Here is a 25,136-nt window from a genome sequence, read left to right as displayed (position 1 = left end):
CTTTTTCTATTACACTACATTAGAATCAGAATCAGAAGAATCTTTATTTGCATCAGCCACTAGCCATAGCAATAAAATAAAATAAAATGTTCAGAAGATAGAGGTAAAAACTTAACTATACAAAATACATTATGGAGGTTTACATCAATAATAAAATAATAGATCTTATTGTGCGGTAATTGCTTCCACTAAAAACCTTGCAGTTTTTGCTGTCACCTGATTATCTTGATCTGCTAAAAGAAAGGACACAGTAGCAATGGTTGAGTGACCTAGCATGGACAATAATACAGGGGTAGTAACCTCACGCCTCAAATCTTTATAAAGAGTGCAAGCCAGAAGACATGAGCCACTGATTCAATGCTGCCATCACCACATGGACAGAACCATTTTTCCAGTGGATTTTTTTGAAACAGATGCTCAAATACAGCTGAAGGCTGTATATTCAATCTTGCGAAAGTGAAAGTGTAACTGTATTTTGGAATTGTTACACTTTGCAAATAGGGTGCCAAAGTGTCAAAATGACTAAGTGGAAAATAATCATACTATGGACAAAATGTCCTTATTATGGCCAAATTATTCTGTCATTCGATATCATATAGACGCTGTCTAATTAAATTATTTGCTTTACTGAAGCCCAGTGTTAATAACTGTTGTGGTGATAAACCAGAAAAGTAAAGCTTTTGGTTGACAATTTTAGTCCAAGCGCTCTCATGACAATCTTGCAATACTAAGGATAGTATACCAGTGGGGTTTAAATTTAGGTGAAGCCAATAATTAAACGTCCTACACAAAATCTGTAATTCAACAGAGGGGAGATTAGCCTCTAAGCACAATGAAGCATTTGGAACACAGGATGGAAGAGAGGAAAAATTGCCTTAGGAACTTAGATTGAACAGCTTCTGTAGATACAAGGCATGTGCCTGTCCAAATCTGAGCCCCATATAACTGTGCTAGGGGTTTACTTTTAAATTAAACAATAATAACGGTGCTAGGGGTTTAGTTTTAAACACAAGTGCTGACAGTATGTGATTGCCACTTTTTGTATGGAAAAAGCGTGTCAGAATGTTGGCACTTTGAGATGGGTTTTCCTTTGCATATTTCTGATGTGCTCCCCATGACCCTGCTGACTGGAAAGTAAGGACGAGGTATTTAAAGACTTAGGGACACGGGTGGTGCTGTGGTCTAAACCACAGAGCCTAGGGCTTGCCGATCAGAAGGTTGGCGGTTCGAATCCCCACGACGGGGTGAACTCCCGTTGCTCGGTCCCTGCTCCTGCCAACCTAGCAGTTCAAAAGCACGTCAAAGTGCAAGTAGATAAATAGGTACCGCTCCGGTGGGAAGGTAAACGGCATTTCCGTGTGCTGCTCTGGTTTGCCAGAAGTGGCTTAGTCATGCTGGCCACATGACGCGGAAGCTGTACGCCAGCTCCCTCAGCCAGTAAAGCGAAATGAGCGCCGCAACCCCAGAGTCGGCCACGACTGGACCTAACGGTTAGGGGTCCCTTTAAATATTGACTTTAACTTGTTTGATCAACTAATTATCCATATACCATCTATGGGCCCTATAGTTTCTTGAAAACACCATTACTTTAGTTTTCTTGTAATTCAACCAACTGTTCTCTGAAGAAACACAAAGCCATTAGACTACATGGCCTCCAGGAATAACTGCAACATACGTACTAAACAGGAACCACAGCTCAAATACAACATTTTGCAGATAAAATATAGTTTTTCCCTCTTTTAAACTGAACAAATCAATTTTGGGCACAATCTAGATCATACGTGCTCTGGAACAATCATACTGACTTCAATGGTATCTACTCTAAAAGGCTTGCATTCCAATAAAACATGAAAAAGCATGAAGATGTTTAGTTCATTAAAGGAAACAAGTCAACTAAAAAGAAAGCTGTTTGAAAAGTACTTTGTGAATGAAGTATCTTTATTCCACGGAGCAATAGAATGACAATGTAGTATATAGGTCTGGGACTTGCAAAATGATCTGCCACAGGCTGAACCACAGTCAGCATGTCACTTTCCTTGAAAAACTAGGGAATTTGATTCTATTTTGCTGTAGTACTTAGATGAATAGATTCTCAAAACTGTTTAAAAATAAGCCAGTATTTCATAATACAATCCACACCAAAAGGTCACTTTAGCCCATCACCCCAACACCATGAAATCAAGACCACCACCAGAGTAAAACACTAATACTTTATTAAAAATTCAAAATTTATTGCAAATTATATTTTGCTTCTCTCCTTTCTTCATTTTTACATGATTTATTGATATCCATGATTTTTTCACAAATGTACTTGTTGACTTTGGAGAGTCTCTGTGCAATTTCAGTTTCGTCCACAGTTTCTTGTGCTATCCTGTCATACAAACATTCTGAAATGAAAAAAAAATGGCATTAAGAATGACACCTCAACAAATGTAAAGCACAGGCGATGTGACTGAGCAAGGTAACAGGCACATGCAAGAGATAGCAAGAGGGCAGCAGTTTGTTGACAGACTTAAAAAAAATTGGCTTATGCACATGGTTTTGTGCATGCAGATCTCTGGATCATGAACAAAATAATGTACAATAATACTTTTGGCTACATTTTAATACTGCAGTGTGAAATGTTTCTGGTTGATTTGTAGTTTGGATCATAGGCTACTAATCACAACCCAACATTTAACTCCATTAAAATTAAAGGCTATAATCATATGCACACTTCTCCATAGAACACTTCTGAGTAAACAGGTTTAGGATTACACCAAAAAGGAATGCATATAGCATTATTTGACCATTATCTAGCACATATTTACACTTTCTAGCTCTGAGGTCTTGTTTTCTAGGCTAAACATTTCCACTATATCACACAACCATGGTCACATGAACAAACTCCAGAGAAAAATCTGTTTCTCAATGTTCCCTTTGCTGCTGCAGATAGCAGGTTCCCTAGTCATTTCCAACAAACGTTCCCACTTTTTCAGATTTTGTTTTCCTGAATCACACTAACATTGGTAGTCTGAAGAAGTGGAAGCTGACCTATGCTGAACATATAAGTGATGCGTTATTCCAGCAGCAGCACACTTCTGTGACAGACGAAGAACTATGAAGCCTCCTCTGGTGGACTTTTGAGGTGCTCTAAAAGCATTAATTGAAGTAGGGTTACATTGGCCAACATATTCTATTGGAAAAAGAGCACACAAGGTGTAGTCAAGAGATACTTCCAAGCAATGTAGCTGCATCTTTAATGCCCAAGGTAGTTGAAGGCAGCAGGCTGAAAGAGATGAGGATATAATCCAGAAACTATAAAGCCATGGTAATCTTTGGAAAGAATAAATGGGTTGCAAATAGGCTGGTTACAAAGGCACAACTTTAAAAGGGCGAGCCCTGCTACTCTTAGCATTCCATATAATCAATCTCTCTCTCTCTCTCTCTCTCTCTCTCTCTCTCTCTCTATATATATATATATATATATATATATATATATATATATAAACACACACACACACACACACCCATGGTGGCAAAGTGGCAAAAAATATAGCCATTGTGCCCACTGGTCCTTACTATTGCTGTAATGGCTTCCAAACTGATTAAACAACTTCTGCTTTGCCTAGTATTTTCCCCACCAGCAATTTATTGCTTCATATGGTAGAAAACCATGGAGATGCACTTAATTAACAAGTTTTATAGCATTGTTAATGTACCATATTAAAGTTATGACAATTAAATATTCTATACCCTTTTCAGTTTCCTCTGACACCTTTCAGAAGTTTTAGAAAAGGTTATTTTTCAGTGACAGGGTTTACAATGTTTGCATAGCATACTTTTTAATAACTTCCTTAAAATAAACTACACAACAGGGACTACTAAACAGCAAGACATATTAGCCCCATTAAGGCTTTATTCCATTTTTAAAAAAGATGTATTTTAAAGAAGCTATTCTAGGACCAGAGAATAAAAGTAAAAACCACATCAAACATGGATTTTACGAGCTCTCATCTTGAAATGCAAAAATTATTGGACAATGAAAAATATATTTAAAATCCTAGTTATAATCTAAGCTGAAAAGGGTAGCTGCCAATATGCATTAAAATGAGGTCTGAAAGAGCTGGGGGAAGAACCGTGGCTAAAAATGGTGTTCTAATTTAAACACTGACGGATGAACTGTGATCAAGGAAAACTACCTCCCACCCCTTCTTCAGTACCAGAACACTGAATATTTGAACTGAAAAACAAGGCATAAACACACAGAGAGGGAAATTCAAGTTATTACTGTGCATTATTGAAATCTACCCATGCTGGCTGTTGCTGTTTTATTTCCAGCATGATTCCCAGATGAACCATCATCCCTACGTTAAAATCCATCTCACAGTCTTGCCAGTGAGGGGGAAAAACCAGTACAATAAACCTTGATGTGCACACAGATCTGGTCTAAGTGCATTGTTGCATCACTGCCTACAGACATAACCCTGATGATTAGCAATGAGTGTGAAAGTTCCACTGATTTCACTAAAATTTCCTAGACACAAAATAGCCTGTGCAGGATCATAAGTTTAGAATGGAGTTGTTAAGCTGTTGCAGAATGTTGAGCGACAACTCAGCTTACTCTGCAGACTTCAGCTGTTCCTTGGGTTTAAGGAGCCACAAAGTCAGCTTCCCTGAACACTACTAATTTTACTCATTCCCAGAACATTGGCTTGAAAGCCCAGAAACACAAGACAGCTGATTAACTAAGCCTGATGCTGCCCCATAACTAAAAATATTTTGGGAGAAAGGAAAGAGCTCCTAGCTATTGGGCACAACAGGATTATCTCTAGCAGCACAGGAAGATGTCTTACAGTCTACCAAGTGAGACAGTGGGTTCATATAGCTCTGTACTCTTCACAGTGAACACTGCTGAGCTGCTGCCAGTCAGATGGATGTCTTTTCCAGCCCTACCCTGAGACAGCAGAGAGTCAACCTGGGCTCTTCAACCTGCATTCAAAGCATTTGCTATGCCACTGAGCTACTGCCCTTCTCCCTGCTCATTTCTGCTCCTTCTCAGTAGCACTTGGAGCATCTCAATTTTTTTCTTTCCTTGATTGAAAGCAGTTTCTGCACCACTCCAAGTTAACTTCCTCTTCATAAGAGCTGCTCCAGTAGCATCACTGGTTTCCATGCCAATGATAACCTGGCTTACAGTCTTGCAGTGCTGGTGTGAGGACCAGCCTTGTCCACGTGGTTTCCTCAAGTGCTACGAGGAGTTGCCGTGCACATATATCTGTGTCCCTGGTTAACAGATGAAGTGGGGCTTGCCCTCTCTTGTACTATGCATTGAATTGGATGTGCATAATACTTAGTGAATCCACTTGTTTTCTTAAGCTACGGAGAACTGATATTTATAGCCTTATGCATCATTTAGATAGTACCAGACTTAGATGATGTGAAAAGAATGTTTGAGGGTTCCTTGTGATTATGTATTCTCTTTCAGTGATATAAAGAAGTGATCGTGCTATACATGGATACACATCAAGACATGGTACGTGGGAACAAGGCTAACATAAAAAGTCAATTTGGCACGGCTAAGGAGAAATCTGAATACATTTAGTAGAGATGCCCTCCAAATGTTGCCAGACTACGATTTCCATGATAGGCCCAGGCAGGTCAGAGATGATGGGAGCTGTAGTCCAGCGACATCTGGAGGGTCACAGGTTTCCTATCCCTAATATAAAGTATGCAGGTCAGAATATATAAGGCACACCTAAATCCCACTGAAACTACATATTCAATCCTAGGCATACGTTTTAAGGAGTAAACCTCACTGAATACAATAGGATTTGCTTCTGAGTACGCATACATAGGATTGTACAATTAAGCACATTAATCGTACAATTAAGAACATTAATTAAGTACTTAAGTTGCATCTATTTCAATGCATTTTTAACTGGGTTTATTTTTTCTGGATTGCAACCAAATTTGAAGAAGCTTTGAAACATAGTTCCTTGATTGAAAAAGATAGTCAGACATGCATACTCTTTTACCATTTCTAAAGGTGCTGTCAAACAAAATTTCATATTAGTTTTATTTTCAGAAGCAGGGATTTTCATTCAAATGCCAGATTAAGTATGGCAATGCCTTTCTACTTATCAAACTGCCTTAAGGTGTCTATTTTCCTCTTTAAAATGGATTGTAGATCCTCTGTCTGCATTTTGAATGAAAATTTGGAGATTAGAGAAGTGGAAGGCTTTATATCGACATATATTTTTGTATGTATGTAGCTATACTCTTTTTTGTGTGTGAGAGAATATCTTAACAAAGTCTCAGTGCAATGATTGATTAAAGGTGTCCTCATACGCTCAAGATCCACTGGTTGAGGGCCAGAGAATATGGTACAAGTGCTAGTAGAACACATCACTGCCATGACAGACACCCTAGGGAAAATATCAAATACATCAACAGAATGGCTAAAACAGGGCAGAGCTATGGGCAGGAGACACTACGACCTACAATTCTCCAGACTACAGACATGGCCCCATCAACAGCTGAACATTATATCATGCCCAGACATGATGCAATTTTCCTCCCACTGACTTAGATGGGAAGGGGTGGGAAACGAAAAATAGTCCATGAAGGTAAAGGTAAGGTAAAGGACCCTGGATGTTTAAGTCCAGTCAAAGGTGACTATGGGGTTGTGGCGCTCATCTCACTTCCAGGCCGAGGGAGCCAGTGTTTGTCCACAGACAGCATGACTAAACAGCTACTGGCGCACGGAGGACCGTGACAAGTGCCAGAGCGCATGGAAACGCCGTTTTCCTTCCCACCGCAGTGGTACCTATTTATCTACTTGCACTGGCGTGCTTTCGAACTGCTAGGTTAACAGGAGCTGGGACAGAGCAACGGGAACTCACCCCATCACAGGGATTCGAACTGCCAACTTTCTGATCGGCAAGCCCAAGAGGCTCAGTGGTTTAGACCACAGTGCCACCCGCATCTCTTTTGTTGTCATATGACAGGCCATATGACACAGTGTAACTCAGCACCCAATCACAGCACACTACCACTAGCATATAAACCCAACACAGGGGGAGCACAACTTGGTCTGGAAACCAAGCCTTGGGAGGAATGGTTGAGGGAATTGGGTATGTTTAGCCTGCTAAAGAGGAGACATTGTATCCATCTTCAAATATCTGAGCAGATGTCACATGGCAGATGGAGCAAGCTTCTTTTCTCCTGCTCCAGAGGACTCAAACCAATAACTTCATGTTACAAGAAAGGAGATTCCGACTAAACATCAGGAAGAACTTTCTGACAGTAAGAGCTGTCCCACAGAGGAACAGACTCCAATGAAAGGTGATGGACTTTCTGTCCTTGAAGGTTTTTAAGGAGAGGTTGAATAGCCATCTGTCATGTATGATTTAGATGAGATTCCTGCATCACAGGGGGCTTGACTAGATAACCCTCAGGGTCCCTTCCAACTCTACAATTCAAGTATTCTATGACTGGGCATGTAGGACATCATACAGACGTCATCAGACCCTGTCTTCTCACTCACCCCAAAACACCTGCTCCAGCTCCAATGGCTATGTGCTGCTGACTATTGCTCATTGTTCCTTGTCAGTGACTCCCTTCTCTTAAAAGATACAGGATCCACTTGAAACCTCATTCTGCACAGACCACGAGAAAGGTCCAACGCATGACAAGCAGTAGAGACTAGGACATTTTGCTCATAGCATCCTACTTGTCCCAAGGATGTGCATACATCCTTGGAAGATTCATCACAGACACAAAACAGATGGAGGTGTCCCTAGGATGCAGCTGGTGCCACAAGGAGAACCTGCTCTTCTGTCTATTGAGCAACTGTCATAAAGAACCTGATTTGGCCATCCCAGAAAAGTGTTTTTCTCTTCCAGGGTCCACTATCCCAGATGTGCTGAGTTGAATAAAGGCTATGATTCTGCAACATGTTTTTGTTGTTGTTGTTTCCGTTCGTAGGGTCGTACTCAAGTAGGATCTGGCCTCAGGATGGGACTCTGAGAGGGGAAGGAAGGAAGCCTGAAGTGGTGCTTTCAATGGTTGTTCACTCATGAGTGGGCAGGCCTATCAGGCTGCACAAGTTCGATGGTGACAGCGTGTAGTAGGCAGTCATTTGGCAAGGAAGAAGGAAAAGAGAGAGACAGAGGCCTACTGAGATTTTACTCAGCAGCGCTGGACTATCAGGCAAGAGAGCAAGGAAGGTGACTGGTCACATGGGGTGCTAGGGGAAAGGGTGGGCCAAATGGTCTGGTTGGCCCACGCAGCAGCCAGGCTATCGCTTCATGCAGTGCTCCTCCTGATTTGCTAAGGTGTGTCAAGTGGGAGGAGGGGGGGCTCCCCATCTTTCCTAGTGTGAGGTTGTACCCTGAATTTTAAACTGGAACTCCTGCCATGTAAAATGTGAGCTGTTCCACCCAGCTATGGCTCCTCCTCCATTCCTTATGCTCCTGGTATCTATGGCTGCGTATGGTGGGTGGGGGCAGCATTATCTGGACTCTCCTTTTCTTCTGTGTGTGGTGCTCCAAAATGGTGGTTGTGAAGAGAGTAACTCAAGTAAAACCTCTGCCATAGAGAGATACCTGGGGGCTTGCAGTATTGTGGTCATTGATGGCTATGCCAATGGGTTGGTGGAGTGAGGTGCTCTAACGTTGTGTGTTGGGGTACGACCCTGGCATTGTGAGTTCACTGACTCTCTCCATCTGTGAGTAGGGATAGCAATGGTCAGTTTTCAATGTATGCTAGGGGCACGTCTGTTGCTTTCCCACCATTAAAGAAAAAACTGGTTATGTGTTTCCTGCCTCTTCTCCTGGGATGAGCATGCATAGGATATATGGGCTTTTCTGTTGGTGTAGCAACAGCATATCTCTTCTGCCCACAACTGTAACTGGAATGTGGAATTGTGCTGCATATTTGAGTATTTTTTTTAAAAAAAAAAAAAAAAGAGGAAGAAAGATTCTCCCATTTCATCACAGCAGTATTGCATGCTCCAAGTCACGTACCTCTGACAATGCTTAATTTGTGAGGGGACAGAGGAGGTTTGGGAACGGCGTCTTTCTTTTTTTTGGTGGCGACTCCTGTGACGCTTCTGTTCTTAAGAACATCTGTTCCCCAGATCATAACCGCTAAGTTTTTTGTATACTTTGAATCCCCTTGCGTTACTTGCAGTTGGTGCCATTTCTCCTCATCTACCCAGATGCCGCTGCCAAGATGGACCTGAAGTGTAAAGGGAGGGAAATGCAGTCAGTTTTCAAAAAGCAAAGAGCATCCAGATTAGTAGTGATTTGTTTAATATTTCATAAGAACCAGCCACTGATCTTAAAAGATAATACTCCTGCAATATCTCAAGGTATGAAATGTTAGAATTAACTTGAAACTGAGTTCTGTGTACATTCATGTAAACTGAAAGCAAGCTGTTCTACAAACAATTATATCAGAAAGTGAATTCATACAACCATATAGGCTCAACGATGATTGAAATACTAGTCTCCAAAAGACAAATACACACATAGATATATATGAATCAGATCTAGGAGTTCAAAGTTACCTTCAAAATCTCTCACATAACTGTGTCTAACACATGGGAAGAAATTCCAGCTCTTCTAAAGCTATGATTTTCATCAGGTGTGTGGTCTGTGAGTACATTTTGCCGAACGAATGCAAAAACCACCAGGAAAGGAAACCACAACTCAAGAAATGTCTGTAAAGGTCTTCTAGATTTCTCTTGGCCTGATATAGTGACATGAAATCCACCTAAATTCCACATGACAAATATTTATGAAGTAGCCGCCTAAATTACCTTTCCATTCTCAAGAATATATTTGTCCATTACTGGAACAGCAGCAGGATAGTATGTTGATGTATTTGCTTCCTCACTGAAAGCATTCTGTACTTCAGGCTCAGGCTCAATGGATTCTGGCTGAACTTTTTCAAGGTCTAGCGCAGGACCTACATAGTCCAGAAAATAGCATTTGAGTATATCAAACAGCATTAATTTAAACAGATTACACTGATTCTATAAAAAACTGGATCTAACTCAAAATCCCAGAGCTCAAAACATGTAATCCACATTCAGTACAAGGAAAGCACAACTCTATCCCAGATTAAATCCAGATATGGGCAACATCCAATTGTTGTTGGCATCGGTCTGTCTTGAGAGACATGGAGGAGTGCACATTCAGGGGTAAAGTCAACATATGGTCAGGAGCATGGGTAGGCAAACTAAGGCCCGGGGACAGGGTGCAGCCCAGCCCAATCGCCTTCTCAATCCGGCCCGCGGACTGTCCTGGAATCAGTGAGTTTTTACATGAGTAGAATGTGTGCTTTTATTTAAAATGCATCTCTGGGTTATTTGTGGGGCATAGGAATTCGTGTGTGTATATGTGTGTGTGTGTGTGTGTGTGTGTGTGTGTACACACACCGTATTTTTCGCTCTATAAGATGCACCAGACCACAAGACGCACCTAGTTTTTGGAGGAGGAAAACAAAAAAATATATATTCTGAATCTCAGAACCCTGAACTGCAAGAGGGATCGCTGCGCAGTGAAAGCAGCAATCCCTCTTGCTGTTCTGGCTTCTGGGATAGCTGCACAGCTTGTATTCGCTCCCTAAGACGCACACACATTTCGCCTTACTTTTTAGGAGGGAAAAAGTGAGTCTTATAGAGCAAAAAATACGATTAGATAGATAGATAGATAGATAGATAGATAGATAGATAGATATAGATAGTCCGGCCCCCCACAAGGTCTGAGGGACGGTGGACCAGCCCACGGCTGAAAAAGTCTGCTGACCCCTGGTCAGGAAAGGAGGAGACACTGTGCCTCCTTCCACTGCCCCTGATCACACTGTGGAGAACAGGAAGGTTTGATCCAGCTGGGTGATTTCCCTGTACCCGGCAGGCTTAAACAAGCAGAGTGCACAATCCTGCTGGGTGCTGCTTTGCAAGTGCCTTCCCTGCAGGGAACATGCTTGCAAAGCAGCACCTTGCAGCTAGCAGGATAGAACCTAGCTTGCAATCCTGCTGGGTGCTGCTTCATAAGCATATTCCCCAAAGGGGTGGATTCAATACTGCTGACTGCGAGGGGTCCGCTTCACTAGTGTGTTCCCTACATGCAATGTGCTGGTGAAGCAGCATGCAGCAGGATTGAACCTTCCTGCTCTCTGCAGTGCAGACAGAGGAAGGGAAGGAGACACAATGTAGCTCCAAAGCCATGTATGGTGGGGAGGGTAGAAAATGGGCCCAGAGGCAACATGTCAAAAGGTATGTGCTATCTCCAAGCCCAATTCCCCTTCACTCATCCTGGTTGCTTCAAAAGCAGAGGGCAAGACTGAGTCTCCCTTTGCCCCCCAAAGAGCAAGTGGTTTTAGGGCAGGAGACTGGATGGACGAGAGAACCTTGAGGAAGTCTGCACTGCAGCCAAGAGCTCTTGGACACAGCAGCAGCTTCTGCAGAGTTGTCCTGCCTATCCCTTTCTGTAAGCTGAGCAGGAAGTGCTTGCTTCCAACTCAGCTACCGTAATGATGCTAAGCCAGGGCTTTCTCTTCAATCCTTCCCTGGCTGAATGTAGAAATTCCGTAACTGGAGAACCTGAGAAGAGAATAGCTCACTCCTGTATCAACAATTCAAGGCAAGACCTATTTCTATCTTGTAACAGGAGTGTGAACAGCATTCCCCTTAGCTACATACAATTCTTGCAGAATGAGAACAACCAAAAATGCAGACACTAAATATTTATTTGTAAAAAGAAAAGGTTACCTCACCAGAAACCATTATGCTATTTCTATTTGGTGGCCTTCTGCTGTTTGCTGATAATCTATACATTTGTACGTATGAAATTAAACTCTTCCTAACATAGCAAGACTAGTAACCTCTACCAAAACTGCAATCCACAGTACCCACAGTACCCCTATCTATAAATATATAAATGAGGTTCTATTACCTAGGAGCCACTGACAGAAAGCAGTAAAATTAAGAGTCTATATCTCTGGATAGTTTTATTTCCGAAATCAAAGCCTCTTCTAACTAGATAAACTTCACAGTGATTTCACAAACTACTAAGAGTTGCATTTACAGCACAGCGTGTTGTGAATTAGACATGCAATTCCTTTTACTGTGTTTTTGCTAATTGGTGTTGCGTGCCTAATTTGCCATGCACCATGCCTACTTTTAAAGTTTCTCTCTCTTTGTGGCTTTTGTGCTTCGGTAAGCAAGAAAGAAATTGTGCAGTAATGGGAGGTTTCTGAAAGTCAACAAAATTATCTTAACCTAGCAAACACAAGTGTGGAGTAAGGAAAATCCCTGTATCAGTGAAAAAATCTTTTCATTTGTGAGGTGTCGAACATCCAGAACTAGAATTAGAAAATAAATACAACAGTGTTAGATATTTTTTCCATAGTTTTGCTTCCTAAGTTTCTTGTGCATCATTTTTGTTGTTTCAAAGTCCCCAAGTGTAGCATTCTGGGATAAAATATTACCAGGTTATACAGTAAGATAACTTTCAGATGATACATTTAACTCATGGCAAAGACCGTGTCTAGCATTGGCCCTGTGGGACACTGTAAACAGATATTCTTGGCTACCATCACCAACAGACAGCCAAGGCAGATATATAAATCTATTAGCCAAAGGGAGGGGACTAGTAGCAGACTGTTTTTCACAATGCAGCCACATTTCTGCCCAGAGGCACCTAAAAGCTGGTGCCTGCATATGAGGCCACTAAAAGCTTGTGGCTGTACCTCACACAAGGGCTGGACGATGTTGGGTTTTCAACATCATGGTGTATCGCCAGCCAAACATCGCGGTTTGACGATATACAGCGATGTTGAAAAGAGCTGCAGTGGCCCCAGCTGGCAATATACTGGGTGAAACTCCTGCAGCTCTCATCGTGGGAGCTCAGGTGCTTTCACCCCAGCGCCTCACGGGCTGTGGCCAATACAGCTGGTCCAAGCCTGTTGCTCAACTGGGGGGAGGAAAGGCTCCTGCGCCCAGGTAAGCAAGCCCCAAGATCCCTTGGCCAGGCTCCGTTGGCGGCAGGAGAGCTCCTGCTCCCAGCAGAGCCAGCCCCAAGTCCCCTGCCGCTCACACTGGAGAAACAAGAACCTTGGGGCTCCTTGGCCAAGCTCCCTCTGCCTTTGCTGGCACGGGGCGGGGGGGCAGCTACCTTGCCAGCTTGCCCCCCACTCCCCGAAGTCAGACCAAGCGGCAGTAGCCAAGCGCACGGAACCTGTCAGGCTCCATGTGTTTGACTGCCTTTACCTGTGCGGGTGCACTGTCTCTCTCCTCTGGTGGGTGGGTCATTCAGCCCAGGAGGAATGATGCAGCCCACACTCCGGGGTGAAGTCTGCAAGGCACGGGGTGCAAAGCTACCGTATCCGTGCCTTGTGGGGAAGGGCTGCTGGAGGCTGCTGGTGAGCGCTGGGCCTGCCAGCAGCATCAAAGAGCCCCTACACTGCCTGGCCTGCCTTCCATGGTGGGCTCCATCTTTCTGGGAGGAAAGGTGCAGCACACCCTCCCGGAGAAGGCAGCCAAGCACGGTTGGGGCTCTCTCAGTTGGGAAGGGCGGGCTTCAGGCTTCTCAGCTGAGCAGCCCCAATCCCATTCCTACTCGGGTGCAAAAAGCAGCAGAGTTGGGGATCTCTCAGCTGGGAAGCAGAGGCTTTGGGCTCCCCAGCTGAGCAGCCCCAATCCCACTCCTTGTCATGTGCAAGCAGGTGTTGGGGCAGAGCTCTCTGAGCTGGGGAGGGGGAGCACTTCAACGGAGCTCCCATCCCGCCGGTGGTGGGTCAGGGGTTCCTTGAGGCAAGGGCAGCAGCTCACTCCTCAGCCAAGCAGTTTAAAGAAGCGGAGGAAGGAATGAGTGGTATCAGCCCCTTGCCGATTCAGCTCGATTCTCCCTCTGGTGGGTCAGAGTGCGATGGCGGTTTCACCAGCGGTTGAAAACAGCACCACTGAAGTCTGGGCCAGGCCTTTAATTAGACTTACAGCTCCCATGGTAGGCCCTGGGCTGCAGCACAGCCAGGTGGTGGCTGAGCCAGACTACAACCCAGCTGCTGCCAATGCTTTGCTCTCCTGCTGCCTTCCCAGGCAGCAGGCACAACTGGGACTTCTGCGTGGACAGGGACCCACTGATTTGCTGCTTTAATTCCAGTACACACTACAACACAACAGCACAGCTTAAGTTTTCTTTCAAAAAGATAGCGGGGAAAGCCTTGAATGTAGATTCACACTTTCTGAGATGTATTTGAAGTGGTAAGAGTCCAACATACAATATTTAAGAGATCAAAAGAGCAGAGGCTTGGGATTTGAGAGTGTGTGCAAAAAATATGAACTGGGCTTCTCAGCTCTTAGAATGTTTCTCTATCAAAAGGAAACAAAATGAAATATGCAGAAATTAATCCTTTCTGCTTCCCTGCTTCACCTGTGACTGCTTATGCCTTCTAAAAATTTATGGAAACTAGTTTTTATCTCCTGACACACTTGACATTAGATCACTTAGGGAAAGAGTACTACCTATGCACTCACATAAGGAAGTATGTTCTCTTCTCAACGCTTTGATTCTGAAAGGTATTTGTAGTAAAAATAGAAAAGTACCTTCTCACCAGTCCTTTTCCTAAATCAGACCTGTATTTAGCTGAATAGCCATAGGTGACCATGAAGGTCAGTGAACTGGCAGAGAATGGACAGGTATCTCCGTCCCTCTTCCGCCTGCCCATTCAGTTTGCAGGCTAGCTGTGGAGGAAGGGAAACTCATCCCTCAGCTCTGCCCCTCCTGTGCCAGCCTATTTGGTAGGGCACTTTTTATCAGCCGCTAACAAACTGCATTTCCATGGTCACTAGCCTCTTAGTGGGCTAGTAAAAATAAAATAAAATGCATGGTAGTATTTAGAAAGGTAATCTAAAGGGAAGTGCAAACATTTTGAGAGCTCAGCTTACTTTGACTGCATGAAAACCAGCTTAATAAAAGAAGAAAAGATTTGTAGCTAATTAAATATCTGATAAAACTGTAATAACTTTCTTTAAAAATTAAACTTGAAGTCTAAATATTGTTTACTACTGCATCTTATCTCTTACCAAGAAACACAACATTTATCTTCCTTGTTTTAAATGTAACTGGCTACTATAATTAAGAAATCCGATTTGTCAAAATATAGGGCTATCACATCTTCAGTGACAGCACACTCCAAGACACTGGAGGAAAAAAATAATCTAACACTTTCATATTTTCTTCAAATACCCATTCACACAGTACTGGAGAATGTAAGAGAAGTCACCCAGCCATCCCTATATTTCAATGAGCTAAATGAAACTTCAAAGAAGAATAAGCAGGGGAATATCAAGTCGAAAATTACGACATCATGCTTAGAAGAGGGAACTGAACAGAAACTTTTCATAATACTTCCCAGTGGAAAAGATGTCAGATGCTAAGAAAGAGATTTGTCACAACTTCCAAAACAGAAAAGTAACCAAAAAAAGTTGCACAGAGAAGGACTGAACACTGACAATAAGAGGTATTTGTAGAGTAACACGACTGAAAGATGAGCATGGCATATGTATGCACAGATCCAATATGTTGTGGCAGTGGCTTAGCAGTGGTCTAGCAGAAAGCCTATAGATTAAACAGTTTATTGGACTGCTTCTCTCCATATGAACCTACCCAGACCCTGAGATCATCCTCTGACGCTCTTCTTTGTGTCACCTCCATGGCAGGTCCGGAGGGTGGCAACACGAGAATGGGCCTTTTCTGCAGTGGCTCCCCATTTGCGGAATGCTCTCCACAGGGAGGTTCAGCTGGCACTTTCATTATACCCCTTTAAGGCACCAGATGAAAACACACCCCTTTAACCAGGACATCTGATGCACTTTTAAAATATGACCGGGAAGGGGGGGGGGGTTATTGGGTTGTTTTTGCTTTTATTATGTATTGTCTGTCACATCATGTGAGCGACAAAACATAACTCAACTCTTTTTCTGAATCAAGTGACTATGCAGGAATTGGGTAAGTGCTTAGGTGCCATGATGGGCTGGATGAGGGTCAATAAACTGAGCTTGAATTCTGATTAGGATTAAGGTTCTGTTTAGGAGCACTTCCCAGGCCCAGGAGCAGAACAACTGACTGTTCTAAATGGGGTTTCACTCTCTGAAGGAGCAAGTAAGTAGTTTGGAAGTGCTCCTGAATCCATCTTTGTCACTGGAGAACCAGTGGATAAGGAGTACCTTCTGCTAGTTTGGCTGCTGCAACAGATATGACCATTCCTTTATTGGAATAGCCTAGGTAAAGTGGTCAAAGCCCAGAAAGTCTCCAGATTAGATTACCGCAATGAACTCTTTGTGGAGCTTCCCTTAAGGTTGAACTGGCAGCTGTTGCTAGTGCATAATGCCACAGCAAGACTGTGGAAGAGGGCGCCTATCAACTGTGCATAACACCTGGGCTGAAAGAGTTTCACTGGCTGCCATTTTGCTATTGAGCCAGGTTTTAGGTCTTGCTATTGGCATATAAAGCCCTGGACATCTTGAGATGAGGTTACCTAAAGGAGCACCTTTCCTTATACAGTCGTACCTTGGTTCTAAAACACCTTGGTACTCGTCCGTTTTGGCTGCCAAACACTGCAAACCCGGAAGTGCGTGTTCCAGTTTGCGAACAGCCGAACATCCAAAGCAGCTTCCGACTGAGAGAGGGAAGCTCCTGCAGCCAATTGGAAGCCACGCCTTGGTTTTCAAAGGTTTTTGGAAGTCAAACGGACTTCAGGAATGGATTACGTTCGAGAACCAAGGTATGACTGTACCCCTATCTGGAGACTTTGAAACATTGGAAACACACTCATAATAGTGCCACAAGCCTTGTTTGTCAAGCCAGTACCTGATTGTCCAAATGTGGCAAAAGTGTCTTTGGTTTTGTGTAAACCAAACAAAGTTTTAGATAGTATACATTTTGAGAAAATCTAAATTGAATTTTAAAAATCAATGGAATTTACAGATATGGAACTGAAAAATAAATTGGAGCAAATGTTGTCTGCTCAAGGAGATCACTTTGAAAGTTTGGCTTATGGTTCTCCAATCCTATGAACACTTATCTGAAAGCAAGTCCTGCTAAATAGTGAGATTCCGAGTACACATGCAAAGGATCATGCTGTAAGATGGAACTCTTATATTTATTCAAGATATTTATTGGATTCCTTTTCTCATTCTAGCAAGAACTTTGGCCACAATACTTAAGATGCCATAAATGATGTTGCAGACATGCTACAAGGACCAGTGTGCTATGAAAAATTCTTATATTTCTGCATGCTTTTTTCTGATTTGGGTGGGAAGAGATACCTAGATGTATTTATTTATTTCAAAACATTTATATACTGCCTGATTATAATAAAACCTCAAAGTGGTTTTCAAAAAGAGTATGTTTCCACAGCTGCAGCACAGCATGGCTGTGTGCAGCCCTGGAAAAGCATGCCAATATTACCAGGATGAAAATTTCTATTAACAAAAAGAATGAAAAAAGGAACATGAATACATAATTTTCAATGTATGAAATGGAAGATTGGCATATGCAATGAAGCAGATTATATTGTGGTGATTATTTCAGCCATTCTAATTTAAAATTAAATTATTTAAGAACTTGTCCCACATATATCCAAGTACTTACCACTGCCTAGTCTGAGAAGCAGTACATCCTGTAGCCGTCTGTTCAAGTCTCTGAGCTCCTTCATTTCTGACACTAATGTCCCATACTCCTTTAGCTTTTTTGCTTGCTGAACAAGCTGCCTTCTTGTTCGCTCAAGTTCTTGTTGAATGTGTCTCATTTCTTCCTGTTGCTGCTGATAGCTTCGCAGCAATTCTTCATAAAGAACTCGAGGAACTACAGCATCGTCCATATTGTTCATCCTTTCAGAAGTTTCCATAAATGTTGCTTCAGGACTGGAATTGCTACTGAGACTCATTCCATTTTGTTTTTCAAGGCGCGCAACAACTGCTTCAATGCTTTTGTGCGTACCTTCATTTTGTTTCCTTCCATCTTGTCTCTGTGTGTTACAACAAACATTGTGTTAACATATAATACGTAGCATGCTACAGAGATCTATAGTTAATTAAAACAGGAATTCACCAGAGTCCTCAAGTAAACGATGTGCTTATAATGAACTATACTAAATATGAAGTCATTCTTTTTTATTGAACCATAATAATAATAAATAATCACAATCTTTTCAAGTTAGCATTTGGAGAAAGCAGGGCTGATGGTAAACCCAATTTGGGCTGCCTACCAAAGCTAGTCAAAAGTTGCGGACAATTGGCAGTGGGAATTCTCCACAATGCACAGAGAGTCCTTAGTATGCTGAAGAGTATGGGACCACACTGGTTTACATGAACTCCTTTGCTGGTTTGCAATTGTGGCTTTTGTATGAAATTTATTTTCTCAACACACAAACTAAGAAAGTTGTTAGCACCTAGATATTTTTCAACAACACTATTAAGTGTTGAATGCTCCCAGGGGGAAAAAAATAGGCATAGATATTGTGTTATTTCATTCCATCAGCTGAAAACTATATTTTTCTCAGTGCATTGAAGTGACAAAACAGATTTGCTGAAGGCTAGCTAATAGTTCTCTGCAAAATTTCCTGGCAGTACGCATTTATGTAACGGTTAGTGTCAGACCAGGACTTGGGAGAGCACAGTTCAAATCCCCACTCAGCCATGAAGTTCACTGGGTGACCTTGGTCAAGTCACTGTTTCTCAACCCTACCTCACAGGGTTGTTGTGAGGGGGAAAATTGGGAGAAAGAAGCATGTACACCAGCTTGAGTTCCTTGGAGTAAAAGGTGGGAAATACATACATACATACATACATACATACATACAAACATACATAAAATAAATTTTCGTACGCTACTGGTGTGGCCACAACTTTCACACCATTAACATAATTGGGGGGCATCAAAGCTCAAACCAAGTGACTGAGTGGAATAATTCCACAATATAACAAAAATAGTAATGAAATAATTTCATTCGGCATCAGGCTATCCAGTACTGTGCAATAATCAGCCATATCTCAACTGGGGTAATGTCTCCAAGGCAAATTTATCTGCCATCCCTTTGACTCCTAGTATTAATACTTAAGCTTTCTTACAGCTACTTTGTGCCCCATTTTAACATCAAGCAAAGCAGATGTGTAACTGAAAGGGTTTGCTTTAAAATAATAACTGTTTTCATGATAAAACTGCATTGTTTTGGCTTAGGGCAACATTATAGAGAAACACTACATATGTAGCTAGTAAATGCAAAAATATCAAACAGCCCGTGTTTTCATGTTGAATTAGAAGTTTATTTTAAATTCGTAACAAAATGAGAATGTGGCAATAAATGCAGAATAAAAACCATGTCAATATACTGTCACAATAGCACTAAAGAGTTTATCAGTATCATAAAACAGATGTATCAAATGTTAAATTTGTATTTGGATATAGTATGTGCATGAACAATAAACTGCACATTTTTATACATGTTAACAGTAATGGTCAGTGCACAGTTCTTGAGTGAGAAGCATGTCAGAACTGCAAAATTTACTTTTCCTTATTTTCTAGTCATCACCACCAAAGATCTAAAATTCTGAACGAAAACATACAGAAGACCAGCCTGAACTTAAATGAGAAATACTCAAGTATGACAAAGCATACTCATACTTAGGGTTGCCCTACGTCTGGAATTTCCTGCACATATCCAGAACACTGCAGTCAGAATCCAGACATAGGGCAGCCCATACAATTTTCCTTTTTTAAAAAAGCTCAAAAACTTCATTTTTGTGATTTTTTGGGGGGGGAAGCTCAACAGCTTTTATGTCCAGTTTTTCACTGTATGAAATATGGGATCCCTGAGTATACTTGCAACATAAAAACAGCAAACCCGTTCAAAAGCCATTAAGGTAAAGGTAAAGGTACCCCTGCCCGTACGGGCCAGTCTTGCCAGACTCTAGGGTTGTGCGCTCATCTCACTCTATAGGCCGGGAGCCAGCGCTGTCCGCAGACACTTCCGGGTCATGTGGCCAGCGTGACAAGCTGCATCTGGCAAGCCAGCGCAGCACACGGAACGCTGTTTACCTTCCCGCTGGTAAGCGGCCCCTATTTATCTACTTGCACCCGGGGGTGCTTTCGAACTGCTAGGTTGGCAGGCGCTGGGACTGAACGACGGGAGCGCACCCCGCCGCGGGGATTCGAAACGCCGACCATGTGATCGGCAAGTCCTAGGCGCTGAGGTTTTACCCACAGCGCCACCCGCGTCCCTATTTTTAAAGAACATACAGCTCTGAACTTCAAATGCTTTATGAAGACATGTCTTTTTACACAAGTGTATACTAAACAATAGTGTTTTGCCTATTGTTTTAGAATTTTGTAACTTCTCTTGCAAGTTTAAAATGGGGGGGGGGAGGGAGAATTAGGGAGAGAGGAGGGGAGAGAAGAAGAGAGAGAGAGAGAGAGAGAGAGAGAGAGAGAGAGAGAGAGAGAGAGAGACTTGTCTTATTTCAAGTCTTGTAGTCCACTCTGGCAGTGCCTGCAGTAATGAAGAGTGGGTAATTATTTTTGTAAAACAGAAATAAGAATGTAATTGTGAAGTATAAAATCCAGGATTTAACAAGGAGATCAGTTTCTGAAAAGGGTAGAAATTCCAGGTCTGAATTCCAATTAGCTATAGAATTTGAAGAATCATGAAAAATTCAAAACTGAAACATGCATCGACTGGAATGATTCTTCTACTGTTCCACAGTTGATCTTGTCACAACAAGAGGAAACCATGATGATGAATCTAAGAAAATAGCAGGTGTGACTCCAAGTGCATGCAAATAGAAAGATATTGACAGCATATTAATTCTGAAAGATGAAGAGCCATAATTAACATATCTGTCCGCTACTGAAAGCATGATCAGTTCTTTCAGATGGTCCAGTGTATTTAAGTCCAGGTATTTGCTCAAGTGCATTTCCAAAATTATTAACTATCTGCTGAATAATAAGTGTGCTGAATGCTTAAAGGAGTCAGTCCTTCTAATCAAAATGCCCAAATGCCAGAACATCCACTGATCTAATCAAAAGAAAAACAGTATTTTCTGATAATACACTGTTCTTCACTGCATCCAGAAATTCTCTGCCAATACTTTTAATAGGCCACAGGGGGAGAATTATTTGAAGGCAATCTTATCCTGTTATTTGGGGGTTGTTTTGAATCCTCTTGATAGTGCTCTAAAGTTCTCTGGTGGATCACAACATCTCTTGACTTTCTTGAAATGTTGCCCGGTTGATAATTTTATAGGAAATGGTGCAACAATATTCAATGGCACAGTTTATATCTAAGAAATATAGGATGTTCCTTTAATGGCTGTTGAGCTCATTGGCACAATTTAGTGACAAGGTCTCAACTTTCAGCAAAATATAACTATACCTATCGGGATTGTGGGCACTGTACAGTATGTTAAATAGTGCCACTGAGCAGCTGGTCATTCTCATCTTATTAAAATATTTGGAATGGAGCACAAAACTGCAATTCAGAGGAAAATGTTTCTCTTTTATGGCAAAAATAAAAAACCACTTTAGCAAACTTTACTGCGTGGAAGGATGAAAGTTTGCAGGCTATATATAGTCTACCATATTGGTGCATCAGTTCTCACTGACAATCAGAACTAAAATGCAACCATGACAAATGTGATATAAGGACAGTGCATCATGGGCATCAAGCACCTCAAACTTTTAAGAATACTATTTATGCAGAAAAGGTCATCATTATACCTGTCACACCAAATGCAAGCCGCTTTTCTTAAACTTTTTATGTATAAGACATTAACTTATTTTCACATCAAGATTTCCAAAATAAGAAATACAACATATCCTACATACCTAAGCTGTTAACAAAACTGATTTACAACTTAATCATAAAATAAGCAACAAAAGCAAGTGCTACAACAAAGATGACAAAATAACTATCATAACTGTACATGAAACACATTATGGAGCAGTGATAGAATAATACAGCAGAATGCATAATACAGATTGAAAATAACCTTTTGCCTTAAAAGACAGGCAGATATTGGCCAGGTTCGAAAGTCCCTCTAAATCAAGCAACATCTTACTGTGAACTTGCAGGCATTTGGACTCTGAAAGACGAGATTGCAGCAAGATCTTGACAAAACCAAGCCTCTAAGCTATTTTCAAAACAGCTTGACAGTCTGGGTAACTGGGTGTGTTCCTTCCCATGTTGACTATAGCTAGCATTTATGAGAAAACATACCGTATTGGCCTGAATATAAGCCTCACTTTCCCCCCAAATTCCGACCGTGAAAAGTTAAAGTGCAGCTTATAAACGTGACTTTACGGTATGCAATCAGGAGCGTGGGGCAAACAGTGGCAGGAGCGCAGCAAAGATGCGCATGCCCTGTGTGTAGTCCCCTGTCCTCTTCCCCAAGGCCGGGAAGGGAAAGAGTGAGGAAAGGGGAAAGCCGCTGGCAACGCAGTGTGGCTCCCCCCTCCCCCCAAGTATGCAGCCAGGAGCAGCAAGGAATGGAGTGGCTTATATTTGGGTATCCCCCCCCCTCAATTTTAAAGGTGTGGCTTATATTCAGGTGCGGCTTATATTCAGGCCAATACATTGATCATATGGTGTGGTTATCATGCTTCTACCATTTTTTCTTGTTAAACAAATAAAATAAACTTACACTGCAACATTAAAACACAAACAGTATGCCTGTGGCATACGTACGCAATAGCTTTTGTATATGCTGTTTCTCTATAACGTTGTCACTAAGCCAAACACCTATTCCCTGACTCTAATGAAAACATTGGCAGTCATCATGAATCTAAAATAGTCAAAATGTGCGTGCATATGCTCCCTATCTGATTTTCCTAGAATTAAAATGAAGTACACCTCCATAAGCAGGCTTGAGTACTGGTATGTATTGGCAAAGGAGAGCCAGGTAATGTTTTCTTCAGTATATAAAAGGCTGATTACTACACAGTACCTGGTAGCAGGCTAAAGAGGGAAAGCTTTGGCAAATAATATGACCCAGAACTATGTGTCCCACAAACCATTTTATCACATAAGCAAAACCTGGAATACAAACATATATTAAAACATTTTTGCATGTCTGTTGTGTACTTTTTGTATGATGCTTCTTTATTGCATCACAGATCTCTTCATTTTGAGCATTTATTCACTCCATTTACTTTTAAACCAGATGAGTTCAAGAACTGTTTGTAGGGTACATGTCTTTAGATGAATCCTGACAAAAATCAGGAAGGAATTTTCCTGAGAACTTTTAGCTCAAGGTCAGTGTATTTCGTTACCTAAATCCACTGAGGAAAAAATAGTTTCCAGATGGTGAGACTACAATCACTGAGCACATTTTCCTGCTCAGCCAGTCACTTAAAAAGACAAGCACACTGTGTATTGTTTTATGTTTCATACTGATATTTTTATGTGACACTTTCAGTTTACCATGTGCTTCTTGTGAAGTAGGCTACTATAATTTCCATCTAGTAACAGAAAACATAGGATGAAGCCCCAAAGCTGTCATGGTAACCTCATCGATCACATGACTTTGGGTATCAGCACTTTTATTATCAATTTCTTCCCTAATGATCCCCTGCATGGAATTTGCCTTTCTCACAGCTGTTGCACACTGGGTCAGCATCTTCACTTAGCTATCTACTACAACTCCAAGGTTTCTCGCTCCTCTCCCCTCCAGTTCAGAGTATATATGCGGAATTACGCTTTTTCCGTCCCCACATTAATCACCTTACGCTAGTTTGCACTTAAATGCATTTGCCATTTTGCCACACTGGGTGAATTCCCAGTCTGGAGAGGTCCTTTTGTAGCTCTTCGATGCTCCTTTAACAACCCTGAGTGGTTTAATATTTCCCACCCTCATGCACACTCTAAATCTGTTCTGGGGGATTCTCCCGACTCTCTAGAGCAGATTTGGCCAAAGCATATTGAGGGAGGAGAGAGGAGAGGCCCTTTGCATGAGCAGAAATCCTTTTCTGATAGGATGAGGGAATTGGATGTTCCCCTTCAATAGCAGAATGAATTATGTTGTATATATTTCATTGTGGGGTTGATGTTTTTTGTTAAGATTAGAACTTTTAAATATCTAGAAAAGGCAGGTGCTGATACTCTCAAACCCATAAACACATGGATTATACATGTATCATACTTCATCCACATGCCACACTTTAGAAAATGACAGTCCACTATGAAGTTATTTACTGGTGTTAACCAGTTAACACCAGTAACCGAAGGGAAGAAAAGGCAACCAATGAAGGAGTTCTGCAATAGACATGAATGTGAAAGAGAAGTTTCTTTCATGAACTGTCGTAAAACGTTCTTTTAAATTTACAACGCAAAATGAGTAACAAAGCTCAAAACTCATATTCACAAAACCCTGTAGCTGACCTTCAATTAAAAAACTAGCAAAACAACTCTTTGGGCCAAAGTGAAAGAGTGTCCAACAATGACTAAAGAAAGGAACTTGAGCAAATAGAATGAAAAAGCCCCATGCATTTACAAGAGAGACATTTAAAGCAATTCAGGAGTCTTGATCACATTCACACTCCCATCAGTCATAGCCAGTAATACAATGCTTTGTATGCTTTCCTTTAAGCTCTGAAGCCACAAAGTTTAAAAAAGAGCAACAAAAAAACTTCCAATACCTTACAGTGTCTAAGTTCCATATCTTCATCCCCATAATCTGTAATTTCTCCTATTTCTTCTAGGTGATTGAGAGAAAGCTTGGGGATTTTAATTTTCTTCTGCATCACACTGTTTTCAAGATCAGTTTTATCTTCTGTAAAATTTACATAAAAATAAAAATGGTCAAATTCATCAAACTTTTCATCAAACTTATCATTCAAATGCTGTATCACTGAGGCCAGACCACTTAAAGTTTCCCATGCTCAACTGTCTTCAGTGTGCAGTGGAATTCAATTGCTCCACAGACTCTAAACATTAACACCAAAATGAAGAGTGCCACATGCAATTCTACATTTTTTTAATTCTGTATTTTCCAAGACAGAAAAATACAATCACCACATTTCTATTTGTGTTATTTCATTTCAATGTATGAAAATTTTAAATTTCCTATTACAAAAGGACAAGTCTTTTAC

The 25,136-nt window shown here is 41.5% G+C and overlaps 1 protein-coding gene across 7 annotated transcripts in view; it reads right to left on the bottom strand.

The window, feature by feature from the left end:
• The window catches only part of LOC114599023 (BEN domain-containing protein 5), a 723,068-nt gene that overhangs the window by 286,171 nt on the left and 411,761 nt on the right, over positions 1–25,136 (bottom strand). For 2 of the 7 annotated variants that reach the window (XM_028733539.2, XM_028733536.2), the window contains 5 exons: positions 24,684–24,817; positions 17,646–18,021; positions 9,806–9,954; positions 9,009–9,222; positions 2,197–2,387 (listed from right to left, as the gene is read on the bottom strand). The exons of 3 other annotated variants lie outside the window; for them this stretch is intronic. In XM_028733539.2, coding sequence (XP_028589372.2) covers positions 2,230–2,387; positions 9,009–9,222; positions 9,806–9,954; positions 17,646–18,021; positions 24,684–24,817 — 1,031 coding nt within the window. In that variant the 3' untranslated portion in view covers positions 2,197–2,229. Of the gene's footprint in view, positions 1–2,196; positions 2,388–9,008; positions 9,223–9,805; positions 9,955–17,645; positions 18,022–24,683; positions 24,818–25,136 lie in introns of those variants that run through there. 2 more of the 7 variants (XM_028733538.2, XM_028733537.2) reach the window with 2 other exon arrangements.

Source organism: Podarcis muralis, chromosome 5 (assembly GCF_964188315.1).
Source record: "Podarcis muralis chromosome 5, rPodMur119.hap1.1, whole genome shotgun sequence".
In the NCBI taxonomy this organism is placed as follows: Eukaryota; Metazoa; Chordata; class Lepidosauria; order Squamata; family Lacertidae; genus Podarcis; species Podarcis muralis.
This window is presented reverse-complemented; position numbering and strand designations above follow the sequence as displayed.